Below are 27996 nucleotides of genomic sequence, written 5' to 3' on the forward strand. Positions count from 1 at the left end.
GTTCAACTTTAAATTTTTACTTTTCTACTTAATCGTATTCACAACTCGCAACTAAGTTCAAAGTACCAAGTACTAACTAGTAACTAAAACTAACTACTAATTAAATACTAACTACTCAGACATATACATATACATACTATATGCCCTTACATTGAGCAGAAACAAGTCTTTTCTAGTTCTTCAAATTTTGAATAGCCTTTAGCATTAGACTTTGTATTTTTCGTTTTTGTTTTGTGTGTTCTCCGTTTGCGTTTGTTCGTCTCTGTCAGCCAAATGAACAGCACCTCAAAAAACATTTAAAAATAAAAGAGAAGAATAAAACAATATCCTGCTACTGTGTAGAAATATAGAATGAAATTCAATGCAACAAGAACAAACACTTTTAAAATTCAAAATTGCACAGAGCGTTTCAGCGAAAAAAATACCGAAAAAAAACCATTTATTTCCATACTTATATATTTTAAATTGTAATTTCTACAAAGCTTTCTTCAGCAAATTAAGGCCAAATTACAGGCTAATTATAACTAAGCTATCTCTCTGTACAAACACCCATACATACTATATAGTACATTCAAATATGTATTGAAGTTCTTAGCGATGGGTGCAGAAGAAGAAAAGCCTCGAGTAATTTAAAAAAATCTGTAGCATACTTTTAGCTGCAAACTGAAATCTTCAAGCCGCGGACCAAATGCTCATCATACTAGCTGTTTACCACAGTTTTTATTTATTTAATGATTATTCAGTGATGTCAGGTATTTAGTGAGCTTAAGTTTGTGTTCTCTGAATTTTAACAATTCCCTATTCCATAAGGAGCAGAAGATTTTAAAGGTACAAGTAGTTTAAGGAAACCAAGAGTTTTAATGAATCTAACATAGACTTTTGTTGTGCAGGTGGAAATAAAGTTTTCAATTGTCAATATTCATGCATAGCTTGTAAATGCTTCAACAGGTAACTAATTTTTCAGAAAAAATACTATTCTGAGTGTAATACCCCTTATAATATTACAAATAATTAATTGTGAGATATGTGTACAAACCAACGAAAATTCAGCAAAGAGAACATAGAAGTTGCAGAGAAAAATGTATATGTACATATATATACTAATATATTTCCAACTCTATCTTTGCAATGATGATTTAAATCGTTATTAATTTAGATTATAAGAGGCTTAAGTTTAAACAAATTGAGATTGAAGATTCATATTTTTTCGAAAAAGCCCACTTCTGCCATAAAATCCAATGAAAAGAAAGATCTACCTATCTGCTTTATTGTTCAGAAGTGCGTTCTAAGTAATCTAAGTAGCTTTCTTATGTTTATAAAAATATTTATTATAGGCACTTAGACTTATTTTAGAGCACTGCATACAACCAAGTCTGAATATTAAGAAACCAAGAGTTAGGCGGCCCATAAAATGAAGAGCTCCATTTAGATTTCGGACTAACAATACAAAATCTTTCTTCATATTTCCATTTATATATAAATTTAAAAAAAAATAAACAATTGACCTATTCCGTATGATGGAAACTATATTTTGGGGTATTACAGCAAAATCGTTACACCGGTTAGTACAAATGAAAGCATATTGGTAGTTCCCATAGTACCCAAAAGTGTTTGTTAGCCCACATCGACGTATTGCGGGCTCATACATGCAAATTTATTTCCAGAACAGTTTATTCGCTGGCCTATTTATTTATTTATTATTTGTTTTGGATTAGATCTCGTGTATTAGCAAATTAAATATTCCTTACAGCTGTCACAGTTTGTTCAATGGGCGTCTTAGTTTTAGTTTTTAGCCTGCATGCCTACTAACCCCGCCTCACCACCAACAACCCATCCCCCACACCCCCAAGCAACCCAACAAACATTTTTTAAAAAAGAGACAAAAAAAAATCGAGCTCACTCAACTTGTTGTCGTTTCAACAAAAACACAAAAAGGATTGACATGATGGCGCTGTCCAAGCGACCGCTCACCAAGGATACACCCTTGGTCGAAAGCAACAACAACAACAACTGCAACAACAACAACAACAACAATAGCGGTAGCAACAAATATAATGATGAACACGAAACGGCAATCAAACGCAAAAAGCGTTGCAGTCGCGATGATGAGTCAACCAACAACAATAATAACAACAACAGTAACAACAACAACAACAACAACAGTCAGAATAGCAACAACAAATATGAAGAGAAGAGCGCAACGGCCAGCACACTGCCTCAGAAGAAGCGACAATTGGCCGGCGGTGGTGCGAAGGCGGCATCAACAGCAACCACAACAGCAACAGCAGCTACAATAATAACGAATGCCAATAACATTTTAAGTCCCGAAAGTCCCACACTAGCAACAACAACAACAGCTACAACAGCAACAACAGCGACGACAACAGGAGCAACAGCTACCCCCACACTCACAGCCAAGCTGAACGCCACAGGCGCCGCCGATGCCGATCAGGACGATGAGACGCTAATAAGAGAGACACAGGCGGCGCTTAAGAGCCTCTCCGGCAGCTGGCCAGATGCCAGAGGCAATCTGTATCGGCTGCAGGAGCAGGACGAGAATCCGCCGCCCTTCCAGAACCTCTTCGAGGAGAAACAAAAGTATGAAGCTGCCGAAACAATCGAAAGCACAAGAACCACAACCACTCAACCACAACCACTTTCCCACACTCTTCACAGACAAAAGGAGAACGATCAGGCTCATCTAAATTCCCACGCACATGTCCAAGCCCAATCCCATGCCCATGCCCATGTCCATGCCCATGCCCACATCCATGGCCATGGTCATGTGGTTGGGGATGAGCGGCTGAAGAAATCGAACGGGGCGACAGCCGCCGCTGCCTTCTCGCAGGCGGCGTCCGCCTTCAAGCCGCCCAATCCCGATCTGATCAAACGCAACGGCCATCTGAGCAGTTATGCGGGCACGCCCTACACAACCACCGCCTACAATGCGGCAGCGGCCGCTGCAGCGGTTGCTGAATCCGCCGCCGGTCTCGCCTATTATGGCTACACAGCCCAGCATGCTGCTGCGGCGATGGCAGCCGCCAGTCACCATCAGCACGCGGCTGCTGGTGCGGCCAATGGCGGCGGTGGTGGTGGCATGGATGTCAATGGGTGTCTGCTGCCGCCACCGCCGCTACCGCCGCGTGGCACCAGTAGCTTCGACATTGCCACACATATCGGCGGCACGACGGCCAACGATGAGAAATCGGCCGCCGCCAAACTGTCCGCTCTGAAGGAGACGGGCACGGGCTCGAGCGGTTCCGGTTCCGGTTCTGGTTCGGGTGCGGGAGCCAAACAGTATACCATATTACAGCCGGCGGGCGTTGGCAGTCGGGCGGCCTCAGTGATGCAGGATATAGCGCGCGAGGGCGTCCTGGGCGTGTCGCTGGTGGCGCCACCCTCGACGCCCGCCCCCAGCTACTCGCCCGGCAGTCAGAATCGTGGTAAGTTATAGAAAGCAAGAAACCAATTATTCAATAACAATAAGAGCTCCAATCAGCGCGCTGGTCCCTAGCTTTAAGTCTACAAACAAATGTACATCGAGTATCTGGTTTCGAGTACCGGGTATCGAGTATTGGGTATCGAGTGTTTGAGTTGGTCGCTAGAGATGGGCCTGTTCCCTAATTTATTGAGTTGTTGCTTGCATTCCAAGTTCCCACTGATCGGCAGTTTGTGCGAAACTTCTTGTTGCATTGAGTTTACAAACTTCAATTGGCAAATCACTTAACGGTTAAAGCATCGAAACTATCGACTAGAGAGTAGAGAGTGGAAGAGAGAGAGAGAGAGAAGGAGAGAGAAGGAGAGAGAAGGAGAGAGAAGGAGAGAGAAGGAGAGAGAGAGAGAGAGAAGAGAGCACATAATCATTGTCTTCAACAGGGCTGTATATACATATTTGTGAAAAGTATTGTTGATGTGTTATGGTCCTTTTGATTCTACAACTTTGCCTGCCGAACCGCTTCTCAAATACGGTTTGATTTCATGCCGTACTCTTCTTCTTACCATAAAATACTGCACGTTTTTTTTTACAAATCCATCAACCCACTACTCGACTGACTTATCTATTAATATACTTATATATTATATATATTATTTATGTATGTATTTACATTTTACATAACTTCGATCGGGATTTTAAATAGTTTCTTCTTTCAAGTTTCAAAAATATATGAAAAATATGTTTGATTCCATAATAAATAGTTAATAATAATACACAAATAATTTAAAAAGTGCATATATGTTGTGAGTCTACAATTATATTTTTAAAAGTGGAAGTGAAAGTAATTCAAATAAATCTCTTAATACAAGACTAAGAAATACATAAAAAGCAAATGCTAAGTAATAATAATTATTACTAATTATTATCGATAAAAATGAAATAAAATAAAATCAACAAATGATCAAGAATGCAAGAATAATCATTTTTAAATGACAATCAAAAAGGCCTAAACATTTTTCATTATTACTAACAACATTATAATGATAAAAAAGCGAACGATAAAATAAAAATAAAATAAAGAAACTAATCATAAGAAATTTAAATTAAGAAAAGAACAAAAATATAAAAACAAATGCGAACATCATTTTGGACTTCAATTGAAACGAATAAGAAAAAAAATTTAAATTTTTGTGTCGCTAAAATTCCGAATAATGATGAAAAGAGTAAAACCTCATTATAAACGAAATGGCAACAAAATGAAAAGGAGTTATAATTATACAAAAAATAAAGTAATAAGTAATTACAATTAATAAGTAAAAAATGCAATAAAAATAAATGTTCTGAATGTATAAAATGTAAATCTGTATACTATAAATACTATATTGTATTTATGGCAAATAAATGATAAAAACCGATCAAAATAAATAAAAGAACCACAATTCTATTATAAATCAAGCAATACACTCCTCATACATGAATTATAATTCTTACAAGTAATTATGCTTTAAAAATTTACATAAATTCAAGACTAATATTCAAATAAAAAAATGAAATAATACACAAAAATATATGCATAATTATTATTATTTAATGGAATAAAATATATTTATAACAATCCGTTTTATTAATTAAGAAATGAAAAAAACCACAAATATGCTAAACATTGTGATAGATGAAATATGATAAAATATAAATAAATCAATGAGTAATAATGTAATGAAAATTAAATTACTTAAAAACTGGTGACAACGATATTATAAGAATATTTCTTTTCAGAAAAGAAGTAATTCTTGCAATTTATAAATAATAATTATAAAAGAGAAAGAAAAAATAACACAAACTACATAAGAAATATAATTGTGTACATCACCATAAGTGACAAGCAACTTTATTTTAATGCAACTATAACACTATTATTATTAATTAACTTATTCAGTCTGAACTCTTCACTGCAGCGAATGTGCACGGTATACGAGTATGTGAAGCAAACAAAACAAAAATAATGTTGAATTGTACATATTTCACATTTTGGTTCAAGAGCTGACACAAAACACACACATCCATACCTATATATTGTTTATAGATGAGAGACAATAGACGAGAGAGATAGGTGGATAGATTGTCTTTTCTTGGCATGTCAGGAAGCTAATCGGCCGCAGAGCTGGCCCAACCACCGCTGCCACAGCCATCAGCTAAAATGTTTATATAATAAGCAACATTATTATATTTATTGTTGTTGTTGCTGCTGCTGCTGCTGCTGCTGTTGCTATTGTTGTTGTTGTTTTTATTATTTGCACATTTTGAGAGCCCTCCTGCTCTTCTCCTCTCCTGCTCCCCTCCACACCTAGCCAACCCCATTTTGTCAACTCATTCAGTGGCAACTAAAAAAGCGATTTTGTCGTTATGAAACGGCGTTAACTTGCTCGTTGGTGGGCGATGGCGGGCAGGGGAAGGAAGGAGGCATCTAATGGCTTGTAAGCCTTTTATGTGACACACACCAATACACACACACACACACACGCACAGACGCACACACATGTATACATAGATATTGAGGAGCGCCCCGCGACTTCTTGAGTGTTGTTGCTTACCCTTTTACTAATTTCAACATACAATTTAGAAATTTTAACTTTGCTGCGTGCCTGTCTGCATGCCCGCTATGAGTGTGCGTGTGTGTGTGTGTATGTGTGTAAGGCAAACACAAAAATGATTAGATATAAAGCAATATGAGCACGTTTTCTAAACCACTTTCGCATATTTATTTTGTCATTATGTCGGCATTAATATGCTCCAAGTTGCCTGTCTGTCTGCTTCGAACTGCCTCCCCTCTAACTCCAACTCCAACCATGTCTGAAGTGCTTTTAAGACACTTACACACACACACACACACACACACACACACTTTACTATCGCATTTATATAATTTGAATGACTTTTTAAATAGTTGTTTAGACTGTCATGGGCTGCCGGCAGCCACCGCCGCAACCAACACACACATACTCCCACACATACACCCACACACACATACACACACACAACACACGTTCCACTAATACATACCTTCATAAAGTCCCCCTCTATGCCGCTCTATCCCCCACCGCAAGCCCCCAACCATCTGTTTTGCAAAGGCACGTAATAAGTCATTAGCGTGCGTTGCAGACATTTTGCCAACGTTGGTTGTTGCTTTTGTTGTTGTTTTGGTAGCCGCCTTTTAACTTTGGCTAATGTGGCTTATAAGGCTTAGCCTTGTATCCTAAGAAGCCAACGGGACTGTGTAGACTGAAGAGACTGCAGAGACTGCAGAGACCCTCACATAGTTTAGTTCGCTTCCTGCACTACGTATACGTAATATTTTGGCTACTTTCCTGTTTTCTTTTTTGTGCTTCAGCAGCTGCTGATTCAGCAATACCGTGTCTCTTGTCTGCTGTACGTTGCGCTTCTTTATTTTAATTAAATTCTAATTAGAGCTAAGTTTCTACCTTTCGTTACACACACACGCACACACACACACACACACACACACTTTCCCTGTCAGCCGTTGCAGTTTGACATTTTGCCCCGCCACGTAATAGACACACAAAAATATTTCGAAAAATATTTCATTAACCCCCTTCCATACATCGCCAACGTGTGTCTGCCACACTCTTTCTTCCTCCGTCCCTCCCTCTCTCTCGCACACACATGCATTATCTTAGTGCTGCTGCTGCTGCTGTTGTTGTTGTTGTTGTGCTTAGAAGCGGGCAAGTTTTAGGCAAGGGTTGGGTTGGGGTTAAATTTTCCATGGATCGGGTTGGTTTTTTGCGTTCTCGTCTGTATCTGTCTGCCTTCGGGAACTGCGTCAGTCTCATGTGTGATGTGTGTGTGAGTGCGTGTGTTTTAAGTAAATAATGTAGGGCTTTTTTCCATCAAATTTTAATTAATTATTTAGGCAAAAGAATGCGTTGCTGCCGCTCTTGTCGCTGTTGTTTTTTCCACATCCCATGCATGACAGCAACTGTCGTATTCAACAACAAACTTGAGAGCATCAAGAGTCTCGTCTTCTGACACATATATGTACATACATATATATGTACCTTAGCATACATAACTTATGTATGTACCCATATAATTAATTAGAAATATACTCGTACTCCATCTCCAGCTCCTGCCACTTTTCAATTTTCACTTTTCACATCCAATGGCATGGGTTGAGGGCCCGTCCCATTCATTATCGCGAATAGGACTTCGACTTCGACTTGCACGGTTTTTTAGTTCCTTACTCTCCACATTCTGCTGCTGATTTGTTTCCTTTATCACAAATACTTGTAGATGGCGCCAAATGCCCGACACCGAATTGTACTGGCCAAGGACATGCTACAGGATTGTATTCGCACCACAGAAGGTACAGCAGGCGAGCGCAGAAAAATAAAGACTTATACTCGATTCTAATAGAGACCACCATTTGCATACACTTTGTATTCGATCTCTCTTTCGCATTCTCTTCCACACAAACACACACACTTAAACACACACACACTGTCACACTCCTTCTCCACTTCAACGGCTGCCATGCAGTTTGTCGGGCTGTCCCAAACGCGATAAAGTCACCACGGAATGTAAGTGTCCAACAAATTATTTGAAATATTTCCAAGTAGTGAACGAATGAACCAAAAATTAAAAAAAACCGCATGTTTAATTATTGCTTGTGTGTGCGTGTGTACGGGTGTGTGTATCGATAGATCGCTGTGTATGTGCGTGTGTGTCTCTCTCTCTCTCTCTCTCTCTCTCTCTCTACTTCTACTCTTCTACCTCTACTGTATATGCCCGTACCTATATACATATCCACACACATATACTCTTAATATTATTCATATTAGTATACTTAGTACCTAGGCTCTTGTACAATCTATAGACACTAGAAAGATATCTGCATGTGGCTCTGAATCTCAATCTAATCTTTATGGGAGGTACTTTATGGGAGGGATAATCCAGATGGTACGATAACTCTAATTGAGACTGTACGCGTTTTGCTTGGCACTCTTCCTTTCCATGCGATGCTCGGAAGTGTTGATAACTTAGTTCAATTTCTCTTCTCTCTCACATGCTGTATACTCTTCCACATTTCAACGCACACACACACTCTTTCTCTCTCTCGCATCTATTTAGAAGTGCCTTTTTAGGGCTCGGTGCGGCTATCGGTATCTGCAAGTAGCGTCTTGACTTCTTTTCTTGCACTCGCACTGCCTTTCTGATTCTCTCATTCTCTCTGTCTCCGTAACATTGTATCTCATCTTACATGTTTCTCTTTATTTTTCTCTCTCTTGTTATGATTTTATTTTCTTCCGTGAACACAAATTATCTTTATATCTCTTATGTCTATTTGGATCTTCTGTCTCTTCCTTACTGTGGCCAGAAGATTCGCTATTTCTCTTTGCCTATCTCTCTCTTTCTCTCTATCTACATGTACTTTTCTTATAGCTAAGTAGCTAACTCGTCATATCAACTTCTCCATCTCCACCTTTGTTTTATTGGCCTCTCTATTTTTCAAGTATCTTTCACCAAAACTATTATTTTCTTTCCCTGATTTCCCTATGAATTTTATTTCCGTCTCTTTTCTCAGTATCGCTTCTGCCTTTCTCCTCACTGTGGCCTAAATATGTAGACTGGTTCCTACTTGCTTGCTCGCTGTGGAATGCTCCTCTCGCTCTCAGACACATACTCTCTCTCTCTCTCTCTCTCTCTCGCACTGTCTGTCTTAGACTTTGCTGTTTGTCGTCTTAGTCGATTTTGATTGATCTCGTTATTGTTACTAATAACACGTACTCCCCTCCTCCCCTCACCAATCACACTCACATACACCTGCCCGCCGAGCAGTGTTGGCTTTGCACGAGCAAATTCTGAAATGCCCCACACCCGGTTGCAACGGACGCGGCCACGTTCAGGCACATCGCAGCGTGCATCGCAGTCTTTCCGGTTGTCCTAAGGCTCTAAAACGCACAACTAATGCCAAGCTGGTCCGATTTAAAGTGATTCCCATAGAAACGGGCATTGCCGAGGCTCAATCCCAGGCCCTGGCCCAGGCCCAGGCCCAGGTCCAAGTGCAGGTGCAGGTCCCGGCCCTGGACGACGTCGATGCCGATGCTAATGATGAGTGCGAGTCGCAGCCCAAGGGTACAACGGTCGAAGGTTTGTTTGTCTAGGGTTTGCTAGCGAGCTGAGTCTGTTAGTGGGTCCCTAAACTGTGGCTAAAGCGACACAACTTGCGATTTTTGCGATGCCTTTTAGCGTAAAGCAAACACCGTAAAACTGCTCAAACTCTCTTCCTCTCTTTCTCACTCTCTCTTTCTCTCTCTTTATTTCTTTCTCTATCTATCTCTCCATCGCACGATCTTTCTCTCTCCCCCTGTCTCGCCCTTATATGGAACACCGTAGCCGTGGACAGCACATTGAAGTCGGGCATTGCCGTCGAGCACGAGAAGGAGTTACATCCTTTGGACAAACTAAAAATCACATCGAGCCAATATCTGAACAACAACAACAGCAACTGCATCAACAATAACAGCAGCAGTAGCAGCAGTGGAAGTGCCGGCAGTGGAAGTGGCAGTGGAAGTGGCAGTGGCAGTGGCACCGGCACCGCTGCCAGCAAACTAAGCACGGGCACCATGTCAATTATAAAATCGGAATACAGTCCCGTAGCAAGCATCAAGTCCGAGTACAACAAGAGTCCGATGCATTTGTATCTGACGAGCGATGCGAATGGCGTCGGGGCTGGCGCCGGCACAGGACCACGCTCCGTAGTCGCACCCAGTAGTGCGCAGAACTCCAGCAGCGCGCGCAGCAGCGGCGCCTCAGTCGTGCCCGCCACACCTGGCACAGCGGCCGACGGCAGTCAGTCCGGCCAGGGCGGCCAAACGCTATCCAACGCCGATTTGCATGCGACGCATTTGAGCGGCGTCCGAAGTGCTCCCAGTAACGAGCTAACCCGTTTCGTGGGTATGCAGAGTCCACAGCCGCACACGCACAGCCACCAGCAGCAGCAACAACAACAGCAACAGCAACAACAACATACGCTTCATCAGCAACGCGGTCCCTTCATTGAGGGTAACGCCACACTAATGAGTGCCGGCGATGCGGCCGAGACTGCGGGCTATCATACCGATCCCCAACAGCAGCAGGCGGAGGAGCAGCGTCAGCAGCAGCAGCAACAGCAACAACAACAGCAGCATCAGCAGTACGAGCAAATGCGGTACGGACACAGCCACAGCCACAATCACACGCTGGCCCTTGCCCCCGTCGATAGTGTGGCCGTCGATAAATCGCCCTATGTGGGTAGCGAGCTGCTGGCGAGCGCCGATGGCAGTGCCAGCGAGCTGTCGCCGAGCGCTCGTAGTGCCTATGCACCGAATCCGCCCGCATCGATATCGTCATCGGTAACATCGGCCTTCTCCGTGGATTCGGTGGCCGCTTCGAGTGCCGGCGGCTTTGAGCGCTACGATCCGAATTGCTGTCCCAATGGACAGCGTCAAGCAGCGCCCACAAACATGTACCATTACCTGCCCCAGACCGCGGACGATCTTCAGGCGCAGCAGGAGAAATATCTGCAGGAGCAGCAGCTGATGCTCGCCAAGGCCGAGCACGATGAGTTGGCCAATGGTGGCGGTCCCATATATCCACGACCCATGTACCATTACGATCCCACAATGGGTCCCTTGCCGCCCGGCTTTTCCGCCATCAATCTATCCGTGAAAATGGCAGCAGCTCAGGCAGCAGCTGCAGCGGCCGCCTATCAGAATCAGCAACAGCAGCAGCAGCAACAACATCAGCATCAGCAGCAGCAACAACAGCAACAACAACAGCAACAGCAGCAACAACAACAACAGCAACAGCATCATACCAAGCAGAGCAGCTCACCGGTGCCCGCTGTGGGCGGTGGCGCTGCGCCCGCCGTCGACTTGTCGGGCTCCACATCGGTGACATCGTCCAGTCCACACGGTTTCAACTCTCCAGCCTCGCACAACCAGTATAACCAGCGGATGGGCAACGGCAGTCCGCAACCAGGCGCCAGTCCGAACATTGCCAGTCCCCAGGTCCCCAGTCCTCAGGGCCAGACACTGGACCTGAGTGTAACGCGACTGCCACACAGGTGAGTGTTAGCTTGTTCCGAACCTTAATCTTATGGTTGGGCTCTGACAATTGGCTTACTCCAAGAACCAAGAACCCATTCCTATCAGCTCATTATTTCTTTCTTGTTAATTTAAGTGTAGACAGGTTTGATCGGGTGGTTTTAAGAACCGATTTCTTTGATATATAGTATAGTATATATATATGTATATAGAATCGTTGGCTGATATTTTTGAATACTGCAAATATTTTATTCAATACGCGTGGCATTCTTGCCAATAATAGTTTGGAAGATAGTTTCCAGAGTTCAGCCTCACTTAATCGACTAGAAAATAGTTAATTGTTTTTTTTAGAGAAATGGAGCTTACGGGCGAATACTGTGGAAGTTTCAAAATCGTTTACTCGCTCTTAACAACATGATTTTGGTTGATTTGGTTTCTTTAGTTTTCATCTCTGAAAAAGGATACCTATTTGGGGCTCAACCTCTTCTTCTCTCTATCGTCTTTTATTTTTATCTCTCTTGGCTACACTAAAACATCTCAATGCTAGTTCTAAGCAGTTTATCTCTCCTTAGTTGCTAGGACTTAGTTAAGTCTTCTAGTATTAAGACAGCTTGCAGTCTTTCAAATGGTTCTACAATGTTTTCCTCTGCTTTGCCTTTCTTTTCTTCAACGGAGCTTTAGCATTATTACCAGTCCACAATACGGCGCACATGCGGACGGACTTGTTGTGGGCCATGGACAAGGCTTTGGAACTGCAGCGCCTGGCGCCATAGGTCCCAGTGGGCCACCACGTTCCCCACAAATGGAGCCGGTTGACTTCAGCGGACCGCCACGGCCGCTGGGCTTCGGCCTGGTTGGACATATTAGTGGACCGCGGCCGTACAGTCGCGAATCGACACCGGACAGCGGCGGCTCGCACTATATAGACACATACCGCGATCCAAGTGGTAAGTGTTTGACTAAAGTGCGGTTAATTGTAGGCCTCCCTAGCACAGTGTCCCTTCATTTTTTGTAGGCTATTCCCCACATCCCGGCTACGGCATGGTCGTGCAGTCTGACTATCCACCAGCTGGCTATCACGGATATGGCCCCGCTGCCTATCAGTGTAGCAATCCGTATGCAACCACTGTGGGTCCCGGCGGCTATCCGACACCCGTTTCCGGTGGCTATTCGCCCAGTCCAGCTACCTGCTACTCGATGCCACCGCCGCAACACATACCGCAGCACGACAAGACAAAAGACGGGTAAGTGCATCATCGTCATCATCGTCATCATCGTTCTCATCGTCATTTTCATTTCATCATCATGGCTAGTTGTCATCAGTTATGAGCATAGCTGATGCCGGTTGGTAATTAAGTATGCAACAATGATATGGCTAGAAGGTAACGCTGACATTTGCTGTCAACTGACCGGCCATTGTCCAGCTGCTCATTAAAAAGACACACTGAGACACTGGGTGGAGAGGGGAGGGGGGAGATTGTGTAAAGGCTTTAATATTCATGATGCTGTACGAGCATATCCTGTGGCTGCCGCTTGGCCGCAGTGCGGTCGTAAAAGTCACTACAGCCATAAAATCTAGTCAGAGTCAAATATAATGTGACCTTAAGGCACACCACACACACACACACACACACACACACACACACACACACACACATTGGAATCTTAAAGTGCAGACGAGTGTGTATTTTAAACAGACAATTCCTTTTCAGTTTGACTGGCTGCTCTCGTTCCGATCGCAATCATCTACAGTCGCACTCACAGGAGCTCAAGTGTCCGACACCCGGCTGCGATGGTTCCGGACACGTCACCGGCAACTACTCTTCACATCGCAGTCTCTCCGGCTGTCCACGAGCCAACAAGCCCAAGAGCAAACCGAGGGATGGACAGGACTCGGAGCCGCTTCGTTGCCCCATACCCGGCTGCGATGGTTCCGGTCACTCCACCGGCAAATTCTTATCACACAGAAGGTAAGCACAACTCGCGGACTTAGCGCCAACTGGCGACCAATCTGTCATTTTCATTGCAGTGCTTCGGGCTGTCCCATAGCCAATCGCAATAAAATGCGCGTCCTGGAGGCTGGGGGCACTGTGGAGCAGCACAAGGCCGCTGTGGCAGCGGCAACAGCCATGAAATTTGATGGTATGTATATCAGATGGAACCTACTTGTATGGGATGTACAGAGTGGTTGTTAAACCAGCCCTCAACCCCTTTTCTTGTATTTTGTGGAAGTGAGAAAAGTTGAAAATATATAGATCGAAGGAAATGTGAAGTACCGCCTTATTGAAGTACCCATAGAAACATGTTCAGCAACAATTACTCTTACGCGATTAATATGTGATTAAATATTAATACTGTTTGTGTTTTCTCAATATTTTATAATATTCTGTTTAAAGGAATTATTAGTACAACTGGAAATCGCAATAAGAGAGGAAAAACTTTTCATTAAAATAACTAAAGAAACAGAATATCATTCTAGGCGTGGGAGATTTTCATAGACCACAAAATGTTATATTTATTCACTTTCGTTTATAACATTAGGTATTTACAAGTGAGCTACTAAAATATACAAAATTTAGTATTACAGGTAACAGTGTAAAGTGGGAAAAGTATTCATTTCCTGTTTTCAAATGAACTCTAAGCATTTGTTTTTATTTCGTCAAAGGGAGCATAACATTCATGTGAACTAACAGCGCAGCTAATTGAAAGGACATCTCTGTTAAAAAACATAATTGTTATTCTGTTAGCTTTATGTTAATTTTTCTTACTGTCTCCCCTTCGCAGTGTTGCTAACAAAAATGCGTATAGCCTTGATGTATTTATTATTTGTCGGTTATTTGATTTATAACAATTATTTTTGGTCTTTAACATATCGGATTCGATATTATTGTTTTATAAATTACTTTCTACGTCAGAAGTTTTCATTTGGTTTCCATAAAAGGATTAAGTCAATGGGATAATTAGTACGCTCTTTCAACATTTTGTATATTATTAGTTGTGATTAGCAAGGGAGCACACCTTTTAAATTCTCAATACACTCTCCCTACATCTCTACATCGGTTTAGATAATGTTATTTTGATAGTCCTTTTATGCGTGTTGTCCCAGGGGTTTTCTTTTTTAATTCGATATAACTCAACGAATTGGGTATCTGTTTTAAAGAGGAACATTTTTTTTCAAAAATCTCTTTCCAGCCTGCACCACAGTCAGCAGCCAGGGGATAAAGAAACCCAAGTTCGATGAGGTCACTATGGTGTATCCCAAGGGTTATACAGGTGAGTCGAGACTGATTGATCTCTCTCGCTTTCGCTCTCGCTCTTGCTCTCTCCTATTTTGTCTCATTTGTGTTTGAGTTTTCTGTTCTTCATTCATAACTGGGCTTGTTATGGTTACGATTATTATTGCTCTTTGTACATTTTTCGGTTGGAATTTTGTGTGCGTGTGCTAACGTCTAAAGAACAAGAGAATACTATAATTTTTGGTTTTGGTTTCGGAAAGAAAAGAGAACAAAAACTTGCCGAAGAGAGTGAAAAATGTCTCCAAAAACAAAAAGCAAAAAAATGAGAGAAAAAAAATTACCAAAATGAGAAAACTTTGCATACAAATACAAAATGACTTTCTTCATTTCCTTACAACTTACCACAACTACACGGGCCAAACAACCTGTACATAAACATATAGTTAATTGTATATATAAAGTGCGATTGCAGGTATGTGTGTGCGGGCGTACACCCACTAACAACTCGAACACACACACACACACAGACCTGCAAGGCTGCACACACAAAGCGAAATTATTCCTAGTTTTAATTCTGTGTTCCTTCTTTTTGTTTCGTTTCATGGTTTTTGTTGGCGTTTTTTTAGATTACGCGACGTTTTGTATCGGTGCCGAATATCTACTGTAAATAGACAAAAACAAAGTATAAAAATATGAAAAAAAACAAACAAAAAACCAATAAGAAAAAAGCAAACAAAACAGAACAGAAAAAAAACAGCAAATAAATAACGAACAAAAAACGCTAAAAATCAAACGCAAGCATATGTAAAATATATGAGAGAATGCTAGAAATAAATACATAAAAAAAAGTAAACAAAAAATATCGAAAACCAAACGAAAACAAATTGTTATACAAAGCACATAAGCAATGCTCATAAATATGAACCAATTGTAAAAAGTCTGACCAAGGTAAGCTCTTCCGTTAACTCGCACATAGACACACCCACACCCACACACCACAACCACAGCCACATCTACACATACACACCTGTATTCAGACATCTATCCACACCCACACACACACACACACACACACACACACACACACGCACACACTCAAAACTATATAAATATATACGAGTATATACAATATATATATATATATCTGTACATACTACTGAAGCAAATGCAGCTGAAAATGCAACTGCCAATTGATTTGCTAGCACACGCGCACATAGAAAGCCATCGCGAAATAATTTTGAACGCATACTCGTACAGAGAAGAAAAAGAATTGAAAAAGAAAATGTTGCGTATAGCCTCGTAGGTCCTGCGATCAACTAACCGAGCGCTTCTCTTTCTGCACTAGGAAGCGGCATGGATATCGTCATTAGTGGAGTCGGTGTTGGTGTTGGCGTCGGCGTTGGCGTTGGCGGCCCAACGGCGGTGGCATCGTCATCCCTGCTGCCGAGCAACAGCTCCGGTTCCGGCGATAAAACAAGCACGGGTGGTGCCGGCAACAGCGCCACCAATGGGGACAACAGCCATGGCGAGGATCTCAACACTCTGGAGGCTGAGATCTCGGAGCTGCAGCGCGAGAATGCACGCGTCGAGTCCCAGATGATGCGTCTGAAGTCCGACATTAATGCCATGGAGTCGCAGCTCAGCACCAGCGATCGGGTACGTAGGCTCAGGTTCGTTGACGGCAACAAATTATGAGTATTTTAGATCAAGTTCCTCAACTAGACTAAGACATCTCACTAATTCAAATGCAATGCGACGTAAGGCCAGCCAGGCACAGAAAAGTCTTCAAATGCCTTTCAAACTTTACATATTTCTTATTCTTTTTTAAACCAATTTGTGCAAATCAAATTATTTTTTCAGTACAATTTTTTCTATTTTTAAAACATAGTCCGCTCATATCAAGGAAGCCAATGGCTGCTTGAAAACGTAGAATATTTTCAACATTCACAGTGAATTTTGATCAAATTATTAATAAAATAAAAATTTTGAATATTTTAATTGATTGTTTCTTCTCGCTTCTTTGTGAACTCTTGAGTAGAAAGCTTTAAAATAGTGTTTTTTTTTTTTTTTTTTTGCATAATTGCTTAAATAAGACAATTAAAGACTACGTTGATTTGAAAGAGTTTGAAAATAAGAAAAATTTGCATTCTTTCGCACCTCTATTAGTATTTAATTACTTGTTCAACTGTGATTAAATACTATATTATTATTTACACATAAATGTTGAAACTTTTTTTAACAAGTTAAGTTTAGTGGATAATTATACTTTTAGGGTCATTTTCATTTCGTTTATAGATCATTATCAAAACTACAGATCAATGAATAGTTATAGCTTTATAACGAGATTTTAAATAGCTTTCAAGTTAAAAAGGATTTTACTTTCATGAACATATGATTGTGAAAATATACTGTAAGGGGTATACAAATATAATTCGATTTTTCAGCAAATATTCGGAAACACACTTCTAGGATATTTCTCAGAGTTTAGATTTAAAAATAAATTTAAGCGCAAGATTTGCGAGGGCTCGGTGGTGGGTTCTTTGCATAATACGTGTACTTTGCCGGTACTTCCCCAACAACACTCTGGTGCTGAGAAGTACGTTGACCTTGGGTAGGCGATAGTCATGTTTAATTTCTGTTCTGGGAATGGCTAAGCTCATCTTTTCTGCGGTCGCTCGCTCTCTACACCCCCTGTCTGACTGTCTGTCTGGCTGAAAGTTTCAACTTTTTGCACAAATCAGGCAAGTTGAGCTGAAAACTTTCATACAATATTTTCGAACTCGAAACGAGACTTTGACTATACTTTGACTTTGGCTGAGCAGCTGTTGTTGTTGTAGTACTTGTTGCTGTAGTTGTTGTTGTTGTTGTTGTTGCTGCTGCTGCTCTTGGCACTTACCGCCACCTGTGTGCGCGCGCTGCTCAGTTCGCGTAAACAGTTGAGTTCAGTTTTCAAGGACGTCTCTAAACTCTCGAAAAGAAATAATAAAGCGAGCGAAGCAGTAAAAAAAATTCAAACTCGAAGCAAAGTTTTGCGAGGACCAAGCCCAGCCCAAGCACCCCAGCCGAGATAACTTTCTTTGGCAAACGTAATAAACCCAAACATGACAAGAAAGTTCGGCGCCGTTGTTAAAAAACTTTTATTATTTTTAAATTATCGCGCTTTGCCATTTGCCGTTCGCCGGTTTGCCGGCAGCTTCAGTTTCAACTCCAGTCTGGAAGTTGCAAGTTGCGCCGCACTTCCGTTTTCACTTGGAAAATAACACAAACATACACACACACATGAACATAATTAAGGTTAAATAAATAATTGTGCTCTAATATAATAGGCAACTTACTTTTAAGTCTAAACATTTAGTTTCGTTTTAGTTTTTTTGTTTACAATTTTATCATAGTTTAAAAAAAATAGTTTTAAGCAATTTGATATTTATAAATTGAATCTATTTCTTTAAAAACTAGTTTAATTTTTAATCGCATAACATTTCTTTTTTTTTATATTGTTAGGAGCAGAGCAATTTTGATGTTAAGTAAATGGAAATGCCCGCTGGATTTCGTTTGCTTTGGTTTGATTGCAACATTATTTTATCTTTCTGCTCTGAGCTCTCTCTTCCTCTTAAAGATCTTAAAGACTGCTCTCACTTTGCAGACAAACTTTCTTTAGATAAATTTTCGGCGCCACAGTTTTGTTTAACTGAATTGGTGTCATGCTTTTTGTTGAATATAATTAATTTGACAGGTGATATATTCGATGATTCCTCTTGACAGACACATGATATTAAATATTGCCTTTAATATATTCTGAGAGCTAATTATAACCATGAGCGTGTATAGACAACTTAAAGCAAATTTAAAAACTTTATTCTTTATTCGTATGTTAGTTATATTTAGACCTCAACAAAATTCTAGCAACGCTAAACAATTAAAAACAATCACTAATTCTCATTTATTTTCAACTTTTAAATACCTATTTTATACCTTATGTCATGAATTATTAAATAATAATTGACTACTACTTCTAATTTGAATTTCTTTCTTAAACAACTACTTTATTGGAAAACAAATAACCCTTCATTTTCATTACAATATTAAATATTTAGCTGAACTTTAACTTTTATATAATTGATATAATTTAGAAACTTTTTCGAAACTTTTATTTAATTCTAAACACACTTGACAGACACGTTTATATAAATCTATTAAGTCAATTAAAAATGTAAGTGAATGTTTTCATTTCCAAAAGATGTATGATGCATATACATACATATGTATGTATTTATTTATAAAGTATTATTTTAGAATACTTTTAGATCATTCAAGTTATGATTGGAATCGTTTAAAATAGAGGAAAAATCAATACATTTTTATTTTTTACTAAATCCAGACAGTTAAATAAATACAAGAGCTACGTTAAATTTTCTTTTGTCATGCAGTTTTATTTAAATTATTTCAATTATTTTTACGCAATTAAATTACATTAGATTATTAGTATGTTGTTGTTGTTTTTAATGTAATAAGTTTGATGTTTATTGATATGTATGAATATATGATGTGTTGTGTGTGATACAATATAGCTGCAGCGAATGCGTCTGCTTCGATCTACATTCTTAGAGAGACTAACTTTGTTAGTGATGGACAGATGAGTCGATACATATGGTTTGATACATTTCAACACTTCCCCTCAAATCATATGTTCAAGAATTTCATTTAACATTTTGTTAGTAATTCAAAATTTTATATACTTAACGTATACCCAAACCCATCATGCATTCGATGTGCTTCTTTCTCGTTAGGTTTTTAGTTAAGGCGTCGGCTCGCATCTCTTCTGTGGGGATGTATTCGATGATGATTTCGTCTTTCTCCACTAGCTCTCGAATAAAATGGTGACGGATATCAATGTGCTTCGTTCGGCTGTGAAATACAGGATTTCTAGTAAGTTCGCCGGCACCCTGGTTGTCGTTGAAGATAACGATAGCGCCTTTCTTGCCCAAAACTTCTTCTATGAACAATTTCAGATGAATTGCTTCTTTTGCTGCGTCGGAAATCGCCATGTACTCAGCTTCGGTTGTGGATAATGAAACTGTGCGTTGTTTACGGGATTCCCAACTGACGGCTGCGTTAGCATACATGAAAGCGTAACCTGTGTACGATTTTCGGTCGTCGACATTTGAACCCCAATCGGCGTCGGTGTAGCCGAATAGGTCCTTGCCTGTTCTTTTGAAAATGAGTCCTTCTTCTGCGGTGCCTTTGAGATATCTGAGGACTCTTTTCGCTGCTTCCCAGTGCTTTCGGCCAAAGCATGAGTTATACTGACTTAATACGCTTACTGCGTGGGCTATGTCTGGACGAGTGCAAACTGCTAGATACATTAGCGAGCCTATAAGACTTTGATATGGGACGTTCTTCATATTCGCTTCTTCTGCCGGTGTACTTGGTGACATTGTTTTTGATAATTTTTCACCTGGTAACATTGGGGTGGATATGGCTTTCGCATCTTGCATGTGGAATCGATTGACGACTTCATTTGTGTACTTTCGTTGGTGAATCTTTATCTGGTTTGTTTCTGCGTTCTGCTCGAATTCGATGCCTAAACAGTATCTTAGGGGTCCCATATCTTTCATGTCGAAGGTTTTTGCAAGTTCCTTCTTAAGGTCGTCGGTTGCTTCTTTGTTGTTTGATGCTACCATGAGGTCATCAACATATATAAGAACAACTGTAAGTATATTCTCACTTCGCTTGGTGTATACACAAGGGTCTGCGCTGCAAGGTTCCAAACCAAGCTCTTGCAGCTTCTCGTCGAGCTTCTTGTACCATTGACGTCCTGATTGCTTTAGACCGTAAAGTGCCTTTTGAATTTTGCACACTTTGTCTGACTTGTAGGCCTCTTGTTCGTGACCACTGAGAATATGCTTTAGTTCTTCAGGTATTTCCACATAGATGTCTTCGGTAATTTCACCATTTAGATATGCGCTTACGAAATCGAGTTGTTGAATTTCCATTTCCAATTCAACGGATAATGCCATGAGCATACGTATGGAGCTCATTCGTGCAACAGGAGCAAATGTTTCTGTATAATTTACACCTGGTGTTTGTGCAAAACCTTTAGCGACGAGTCTTGCCTTTCGTCTCTGGATTGATCCATCCGCATTTCGTTTGGTTCGTAATACCCATTTCGTTTCGATGACCTTGGTGTTGGGCGGACGATCTACCAACTCCCACGTGTTATTTTTCTTCAGTGCCTGGTATTCTTCTAGTAAGGCTGCTTTCCATTCTTCACCTTCGGGACGAGCGAGTGCTTCTTCAGCGGTTTGCGGGTCCGTCTCTTCAACGTGGCCTTTTTGTTTAGAGGTGTTACGTGTTTCTGCTTCTTCAATTATACGCCTTGGCTTGGGTGGTCTTCCCCTTTTCGGCTTGGTGGTGACTGGGGTACTTATGATTCCATGATCCTTCGCATCTTCAACTTCATTTTTCATATTCACGGCATTGGTTGGTTTATTTAAGATTTCGACCACTATTTCATGGTTTCCCGTGATAAGCTGCTTTGCGTCGATGAATTCGTCATATTCGGAATTTCCTTCAAAATGATCTGTAAATTTTACATCTCGGCTCTTGAAGATTTTTCTCTCATCTGGACTCCATAGTCTATACGCTTTAGACTGGTTTTCGTATCCAATAAAAATACATCGTTTTGATTTTGGCTCGAATTTTCCTTTTCCAGGTTTCTTTTCTAGCATGTAGGCGATTGTGCCAAATTTCCGCAAATAGTTAACGTTTGCCTTTTTGCCGGTCCATAGAGTGTAGGGTATTTCACCATTTAGACTTCGTGATGGACACCGGTTTCTGATGTGATTCGCCGTGATGATCGCTTCAGCCCAGAAACTTGCTGCAAGTCCACTTTGAAGTAACATGCAGCGCGCCATATCGATTAGAGTTCTGTTTTTCCGCTCGGCTACTCCATTTTGCTGTGGAGTATATTCAACAGTTAATTCATGCTTTATACCAGCTTCTTTCAGCAGCCGAGAAAATTCAGAGTTTACATACTCTTTACCATTATCAGTACGCAACGTTTTGATTTTCTTTCCTGTACTATTCTCGACCATGCTTTTGTATTGTGTGAACTTACTTAATACTTCGTTCTTTTGTTTGACAAAGTATACTTCACACCACTTTGATTTGTCGTCAATGAATGTGACAAAATACTTCGAGTGACCATTGGACTGGGTGCGCATTGGTCCACAGACGTCGGAATGTACTAGTTCAAGGAGTTCATTTGACTTTGATTCGGAGTTCGGAAAGCGATTTTGTGTTTGCTTCCCCTGAATGCAGACCTCACACTGCTGCAAATTCTGTTTGACATCGGCCTGGATGCCTACCACTTTTTCAGTTTTGATCATACCTTTCAAATCGGCCTCGTTGAGATGCCCGAGTATTTCGTGCCATTCTTGAAGATCCTTCTTTTGCTCAGTTGCTTGAGCGACGTTGCTGCGCGATGGCGGCTCATTTATGTAGTACAGATTTGATTTTCGCAATGCTGTGACTATTTTCTCGCCTGTTTTGGGATTTAGTACTACTGCTCCGTTACGACGAAAGATGACCTCGAAGCCTTTATCTGTAATCTTAGAAACAGACATTAAATTTGATCTTAAGTCTGGTACATATAACGTTTCCCCCAAACTTGCAGTTCTTTTTGAGGTCTCTAATAAAACTTCTCCGCACCCTGCTATTTTAGCAGACATGTTATTTGCGAGCTTCAGTTTTTGGTTTTCACTATTTCTGACAATATTTTGAAATTTGTCCTTTTGAGAACACATGTGCGATGTGGCTCCAGAGTCTAGACACCACATTCCTTTTTCACCACATATTTGAAAAGCAATAGCGGTATTACTTGCGTTTTCAGGTCTTTCACGCTTTTCTTTGTTTTTGTTATTGTTTTCGAATTGATTTTTCGGCCTCGATCGGCATTCTCTGGCTTTATGGCCTATTTTTCCACAATTGTAGCAAGCTAATTTAAACTTTTCAGTAGGTTTGCTACTTTTCACTTTAATATAACTTTTTCGTGCAAACAATGCGTCACTGGACTCGACATTGTTGCGTTTTCGCGCTTCGTATTCTTCGAGCATTTTCGTTTTTAACGATTCCGGATCGGGTAGTTTGTCTTGCGTTTCGATCGCGACTCTAAACTGTTCGTATTCGTCTGGCACACTATACAATAGTAATATTGTTACAAGATCATCCATGATTTCCATGTCCATTTCGCGAATTTTGTCTACCGTGTCAAAGAAATTTTGCAAATGGGTATGCATGTCCCCACCATTTTGCATTTTCAACAAAATAAGCGATTTCAGCAAATGAGCTTTGCGCGCGGGACCTTTTGATTGGTATACACTTTTTAATTTGTCCCATAATTCCTTGGATGTCTCACAGTTTTTCACTTGTCTCAATTCTGTCGTAGAGATTGACAAAATTAAGTCGGATTTTGCTTTAGAATCATTCAATTCCCATTCTGCAACTTTTTCAGCAGAACTATTAGTTGGCAGCACGTTCTGGCCACTTACATATTTCCAAACATCGTTTTTTATTAATAACGCTTGTATCTGTATTTTCCAGGTATCATAATTGTCCCTTCCGAGGGGATCAATTTTAATATTTGCATAACTCATATTGTCGCACTTTTTCAGCGATTAATACTGTACTTTTGTTTTTCTAACACACTTCTTCTTACTTTTTTTTTTTTTTTGCGTTTGTTTACGTTTCGTGTTTTCGTTGATCGATTATTCGATAGTTTCACCGTGTACTTTTTCAACACTTTGATTTTTCACACGCTTTATGTGCTTAACACTGATTTGTGGATTTCAAATTTAAACGACCACTTTGTTGGCGTCAGTCACCAATACACACAAGATTTTTGCACATACACATGTACGTATGTACGTCTACCACATACACACATTTACATACAATTATGCGTCTATTGCATTGATTATTTCACAATGAATTCGGCATCACCAAAACTTTTATTTATTAGGTTTCACTAAGGTATATGAGTGCAGTGGAAGCTTGCTGGGCCCATAACCTGTTGTTGTTTTTAATGTAATAAGTTTGATGTTTATTGATATGTATGAATATATGATGTGTTGTGTGTGATACAATATAGCTGCAGCGAATGCGTCTGCTTCGATCTACATTCTTAGAGAGACTAACTTTGTTAGTGATGGACAGATGAGTCGATACATATGGTTTGATACATTTCAACATATGTGTGTATTGAAAGGTTAACTTTTGCTTTGACAAAGATTTAGGATTAATTGTTTGCTTAGTCAAATGGCACGATCGGAATGCGCCTCTTGCGGCATTCATATTTCAAAATGGCGCACAATATATATATAGAAATTATATACATATAGACTTGTATGTAGGCAGGTACATGCATACATACATTTTGTCTCTGTATGTGTGTGTGTGTGTGCGTGTGTCTGTGTGTGTGCCAGCCAATCGGCGTCGTTGCATGTCGCAGACGCTGCAGTTGACGATTGCATTAAGCGACGAATCAGCAGAGAGAAGCCACCCCTAAAAATACGATGATGACGACAGCAGCAAAAGCAACAACAACAGCCAGAACAACTGCAATGCTGCTCTGCCCCTAGCACTGTACGTGTGTGTGTGTGAGTGTGTGTGTGCGTGTGTTCGAGTGTATGGTCATGCGCAGCCAAAAGCAGGCAGCCAGTGCTTGCCTTTGCCTTTGCCTGGCTGGGCAGTGCCCTCCACCGTAGCCCCACTCTGCCCCACAAAATGCTGTGTGTGTGTGTGTGTGCTGTCTGTCTGTCTGTCTGTCTGTGTAACTGTCTGTTTGTCTGCTTGCCTGCCTGCCTGCCTGCCTGCCTGCCTGTCTGTCAGTCAGTCGTTTTGTGCGCGACTTCGTGTCAGCAAATTCGATTTGCTCCTAAAACGGTTCCCCCTATTCGCGACTGTGCTACGACAGCGACGCCAGCCGCGCCGTCGACGACGACGACGACGCCGAGCACTGCTCGTATTCGGTGTCAGCAGAGCCGCTCCTAAGGGGATGGCTGACTTGGCGCTTTGGGGGTGTGTATATGTGTTGTGTGGAGGCGTTGTTGTATGTTCTGAATAAAAAAAAACGAAGCCGATGTACGTGCCAGCAATTTTTGGGGAGGTACTCCACAGCAACAATAACAACAACAACAACGCATTGGTTTTGGTTCTCGGCTGCCATTGGACCCTGAGCCTGGGCGCTGGTTCGTGTGCGTTCGACTCGTCTTTATTCGTTTATGTGGGGCAGAAAGAACATGAACAGCCCCCAAATGTGGGGCTTGATTTCAATTTTTTTCTTTCTGCTTCCTCTTTGCACTCCTCCTCCTGCACTGCTTCTTCTTCGTCTTCGTCATCGCCATCGTCCGCACATGCATTGCTATAGCGTTGTCGCTCTTTTCGGCTTTCTTTTTGGGTGTGTTTTTAATTTGAGTCGAATTTTTAATTCTCATATGTATAGTATATTGTATGTGTGCCTTTCAACTCTATATACATATGTACTATACTTGTATGTATATACATATGTATTTATATGTATATACACATGTGTGGGTGTGTGTTTGTCAGCATAGGAGAAGGACAACTGAAAGAACTTGCACTGTGCCTGGCAGAAATATTACTTCGCATTGGGCCATAAAACGTACGAATATGACTCAGTCAGCCAAAAAGTTTAGTCAGCACACTTTTTAGCGCACCACCGCACCACTGAACCACCCGCTAACTAACTAACCCAAAATTTGATTAATCTTTCCATCAGGAGGCTTCTCCACTGAGCTCGCATCAGCAGCGCGGCCCCACTGTGGTTTCGGCGGTCGCAGCGGCCAGCAGCAGCGTTGAGTCCTCACCGATCAGCAGCAGTGGCAGTGGCAGCAGCAACCACACCATCACCACCATCACCTCGAGCAGCGGACGTAATGGTAATGCTGCCACCGCTAGCGGTGGGGTTGGCGGTGGCTATCAACCGAATCAGCACAATCCGAGCATGATGTCCGCCCATGTGGATGCGAGTGGTGCCCACAATGGGAACCTCAATAATTATTACGAGAGTTTGCGCAACAATGTCATCACCCTGTTGGAGCATGTGCGTCTGCCACCGCCGCCACCACCGCCGACGGCTGTCAGCAGCAGCAGCAGTGTGGGGGCCAGCGGTGGAGCGCAGCCCCATAGCTTAGATGGCAGCGGTATTTGCACCACCGGGCAGCTGCCTGTGCCCACCTGCATGCCATCGAGCAATGAGCATGCGGCGGCTGCAGCCGCTGTGGCTTATTCGACGCTGCTTCCACCACCGCCACCACCACCGCCGAGTGCCACACTGGCTTCGGTGACTGCGGTGGCGACCGCCACACCCATGTACGGCCATCATGCCAATACGCTGGGCGCACCGCCGTCCGGTGGTGCAGCACAACCGCCGCCGCCACCACCACCGCACGCCTACACGGTGCACCATCCGGGTGGCTATCCCCACCACCCGCACAGCCATCCCCATGAGCATCTGGACTCCTACATCTCCAAGCTGCAGTCCCTCTGCGTACCGCCCGATGTATACGCCCTGCCCGACGACGGAGTACGCCCCGTCTATAACTCTGTGAAGCCCAATATGCACCAGGACTACAGCAAGCTGATGCCCACGCCCATCTAAGATGTGTGTAAATACCGTAGAGACCTACCGGGTGGATTCCATTGATCTAATTGGCAGAGTCTGGGCTTTTTGCTTGCAACTCAACTGTTTCTGAATTCGACTCGTAGCTCCCATTAAATGGGTGCTAGGGGTATACCTACCTAAATTGTCCTGCTTGCGAGCGTTTGTAAAAAGAAGAAGACGACGACGAAGAAGAAGCCGAATCTATCAGATTACTTGCAGTCTGGAATGTACAAGTTCCGGATCACCTCGAATGGAAGTAACGTTTCAAAGCCTACGCAATAAACGAAATATATTATAATTTGATCCTACGGATCCACATCCAGTTGCGGTTCCGACCACTAAGTACTTTTTATAATAAAAATTCTCCTCGAACTATTTGATTGCAGCGAACAAACTATTTTTTTTGGCCATATCTGGCTGCTCACCACTTGTTTGTTTTGTTCGCCAACATTCAACGCATACTTACACACATATATATAAATATATTTATATATATAGATATATATATAGAAGTTAGTTTAGTGCGGGATGATCAAATATAACAACAATGAAGAAAACATGCAACTAATCAACAATAATGTAATACAAGAAATGTTTTTGTACTTGTAATGCTAAAGAAGCACATTTTTTTGGAAGCCTATGAGTGTTAGGAACGAGTGCGAGTGTGTCCCATAAACCGAAATATTGTATAACGACGCTACGCTATATATGTATAGTATGCTAATTGGACACACTCCAGTATCGAGCGCCCCTAAAAATCTAGCCAAGTAAGTTTTAATATTACGTGCGATGCGAAATTCGAATGTGTTGGGAGGGGGGAGCTACGACTACGAGTACGAATATTAAAAATAAAAAAAAAAGATAGCGACATATAAAGAACATTCAGTGCAATAAATATAATGAAAAAAAAGTATTAACAGTTAAGTAAACGTAGATGATTTTTTTTTGTATTGTGTAGAACATATTAATAAATATTTCTAAATTGAAAACAAAACAAAACGAAAAACGAGAACGAAATGGAAATAAAAAGCAAAAGCAAATGAAGAGAAATTTAGACGAATTTTAAACCTAAAATAGCAGTCTTAAAAATCATTGTATTAAATAAAATGGAAATGAATAAAACTATTGAATATTGATAAATAAAAATAATACTAATATTAATATATAAATATATATAAATATATATATATATATATATATATATACATATATAAAACATGTATAAAAAATTTACGTAATTTAAAAAATGTTTTATGTGATCATTGTGTTTTTTTTTAATAATAACAAAAAATAAATATGTAATTCAAATAAAAATAAAGGATATACACAAGACCTGCACTTACAGAACTATATAGGGAGGGAAAAAAGGGATGAAAACGTATACCTTCAAGAAATCAAAGGAACTTTAAACTGAACTGGAAAATGTATCCTAGGAAAAGCGGCGCTCATCCTAAAAGCATAAGTCAAGAAAACTGATTCGATAAATGTGCCTCAATATTGAACTTTCACGCAACTTCTGTGCGTCCCTATACCACTCAG

General features: G+C 41.1%; 1 protein-coding gene across 1 annotated transcript; it reads left to right on the forward strand.

Moving 5' to 3' along the window:
• Positions 1-1945: 1945 nt before the first annotated feature.
• On the forward strand, positions 1946-26590 carry LOC115627383. Its single transcript, XM_030523036.1, has 14 exons — positions 1946-2246; positions 2358-2598; positions 2677-3443; positions 9290-9601; positions 9848-9997; positions 10073-10404; positions 10450-11558; positions 12220-12485; positions 12554-12782; positions 13251-13508; positions 13568-13680; positions 14731-14815; positions 16100-16430; positions 25573-26590. The coding sequence occupies exons 1-14, from the start codon at positions 1946-1948 to the stop codon at positions 26452-26454; spliced, it is 5376 nt and encodes a 1791-aa protein (XP_030378896.1). The 3' UTR covers positions 26455-26590.
• The last annotated feature ends 1406 nt before the right edge of the window (positions 26591-27996 follow it).

Source organism: Scaptodrosophila lebanonensis, unplaced genomic scaffold (assembly GCF_003285725.1).
Source record: "Scaptodrosophila lebanonensis strain 11010-0011.00,11010-0021.00 unplaced genomic scaffold, SlebRS2 tig00000092-arrow-pilon, whole genome shotgun sequence".
Classification (NCBI taxonomy): domain Eukaryota; kingdom Metazoa; phylum Arthropoda; class Insecta; order Diptera; family Drosophilidae; genus Scaptodrosophila; species Scaptodrosophila lebanonensis.

Coding starts and splice junctions, on each gene's coding strand:
- LOC115627383 (XM_030523036.1), top strand. CDS start 1,946: ATGGCGCTGTCCAAGCGACCGCTCACCAAGGATACACCCTTGGTCGAA. Junction 11,559..12,219: donor GTAACGCGACTGCCACACAG/GTGAGTGTTAGC, acceptor ACGGAGCTTTAG/CATTATTACCAGTCCACAAT. Junction 16,431..25,572: donor AGCTCAGCACCAGCGATCGG/GTACGTAGGCTC, acceptor TCTTTCCATCAG/GAGGCTTCTCCACTGAGCTC.